We start from the raw sequence: 2,205 nt of genomic DNA on the forward strand, positions 1-2,205 counted from the left end.
GTAACATATATGACGTGATTAATGTACATGTGAGGAGCGAAACACAAGAATGGAGAGGCGATTTGATGCCCTTACAAATACTCCCCCCCGCCCCAAGACAATAATTAGAGGAGCAATTATTGGATGAAACAACATTAATCACGCAATCGCTGAGGTAGCTGGAGTGGGCCCCTACTCCTGGAGAACTGTGGGCACAGGGTGGAACCGACATCTGGGCTTGGCTCGGTGTGTCCCCTGGGCCACCCCGGACCCCGCTTTGGTAGGGGGGCGGATGTGTCTGCGGGGAGGTACTGAGGGGGAACTCTGGGGTGCCTGCCTGCCTCCTCGCATGCTTTGCTGTCCAACAGGAATGCCGGCTTTAGCCTGTTGATGGTGACCCAGTCTTCACGCCCGTGGATGTCAAGGAGGTATGCCTTGGTGGCTTGCCTGATGACTCGGTGGGGCCGCCTGTAGGCCTGGTTAAGGGCGGTCGACGGGCGTCCACCCTGTAGGTGGTGGTTCTGTCAGTGAAGGTCTTACGGCAGGGCACGAACTTTTGTGCGAGTTCCCTCAACCATGGGAGGGGGGTGTCAGCGCCGTCAGCTGACGGTGGGAAGAATTCTCCGGGAACGGCCAGTGTCTCCCTGTAGACTTTCTCAGCAGGGGAGGCATCGCCATTTGCTTTCGGTGCGGTGCAGAGACCCAGCAGGACCCAGGGGAGCTGTGCCTTCCAGCTCTCGTCAGTGCAATGTGACATGAGAGCTGCCTTAAGAGAGCGGTGTGCCCTCTCGACCATGCCGTTCGCTGCAGGTTTGTAGGCCATTGTGCTGTGTAGTGTTGTACCCATAAGGCATGCCAAGGAGACCCAGAGCTCTGACAGGAAGGCTGGACCCCTGTTTGTAGTGATGCTGTCTGGCACTCCGAACCGGCTGATCCGACTGGAGAGGAAGGCCTCTGCGCATGATGCTGTTGATGCCTCCTCCACGGGGGTTGCCTCAGGCCAGTGGGTGGAGCAGTCTATGATCATCAAGAGGTATCTGGCTCCCAACTGTGGAAGAGGCCCAATGACGTCGATGTGGATGTGGCCGAAGCACCGAAAAGGTTGGGGGAAGTCGCCGGCTCGGGATTCTGTGTGCCGGGATGTTTTGTTCGCCTGGCATGGGATGCAGCTCCTTGCCCACTGTCGGACGTTTGTTGATGCCATGCCAGACGAACTTGTCAGTCATGAGGCGCACCTTTGTGCGCCCTAATGGATGGGAGAGACCATGGACTATGTCGAAAGCCTGCTTCCTCTTCGAGGCGGGTACCAGGGGGCGGGGGCGGCCCGTGCTGGTGTTGCAGAGGAGAGTTGCATTTGAGTTTCCTAAGGGCACGTCTACCCACTCAAGAGCCGTCACCGTCGTTCTGTAGGCTGCTGTCTCTGGGTCTGCTGCTTGTTCTTTTGCCAGGTCTTCGTAGTCGATGCCGAGGTGAAGGGAATTGATTTCTACTCTCAACAGGGCAACGGCTACTATGTTCTTCCTGCCAGGGACGTAGTTGATGGTGCACCCGAATTCGGAGATAGCAGTTAGGTGTCGCTGTTGCCTTGCAGACCACAAGTCTCCCAGCTTTGCAAATGAGCGCACCAAGGGTTTGTGATCTGTTAGGATCGTGAATTCGGTCCCCTCCAGCAGGTACTTGAAGTGTCTCATGGCCTGGTAGGTAGCCAGCAGCTCCCTGTCGAAGGCTCTGTAGTGGGTCTCTACTGGCGAAAACTTGTGGCTGAAGAAGGCCAAGGGTTGGGGGGCACCATTCACTAGTTGCTCAAGTACTGCACTGCAGGGGATGTTGCTGGCGTCCGTTCTTAGTCTGAGGGAGGCTGCAGGGTTGTGGTGAATCAAGGTAGAGGCACTGGCGAGGGCTGTCTTTGTTTCTATGAATGCCTGCTGCTGTGAAGCCTCCCAGGTTAGTGTTTTTGGTTTGCCCTTCAGGATTGATGTCAGGAGGTACATAGTGCGGGCGACATCTGGGATGAAACGTCAGTAGTACAGTAGTTTATCATCCCAAGAAACTCCTGAAGGGCCTTGATGGTTTGTGGTTTCAGGAAATTCTCTATAGCTTTTACTTTAGAGGCCATGGGGCGCACTCCTGCTGGGGAAATCTCGTGCCCGAGGAAGTCTACTTTTTCTGTCCCGAAAATGCATTTGTCAAACCTGACGACTAGTCTGCTCTCCTGAAGATGTTTCA

General features: G+C 55.5%; 1 protein-coding gene across 1 annotated transcript; it reads right to left on the reverse strand.

Annotated features, from left to right (window-relative positions):
• Positions 1–358: 358 nt before the first annotated feature.
• Positions 359–802, reverse strand: LOC136829560 (uncharacterized). Its single transcript, XM_067088406.1, has one exon. It carries the CDS (start codon positions 800–802, stop codon positions 359–361), a length of 444 nt encoding a protein of 147 aa, XP_066944507.1.
• Between the last annotated feature and the right edge of the window lie 1,403 nt (positions 803–2,205).

The sequence above is a fragment of the Macrobrachium rosenbergii genome, chromosome 44 (genome assembly GCF_040412425.1).
Source record: "Macrobrachium rosenbergii isolate ZJJX-2024 chromosome 44, ASM4041242v1, whole genome shotgun sequence".
NCBI classification, from domain to species: Eukaryota; Metazoa; Arthropoda; class Malacostraca; order Decapoda; family Palaemonidae; genus Macrobrachium; species Macrobrachium rosenbergii.

Coding starts and splice junctions, on each gene's coding strand:
- LOC136829560 (XM_067088406.1), bottom strand. CDS start 802: ATGGCCTACAAACCTGCAGCGAACGGCATGGTCGAGAGGGCACACCGC.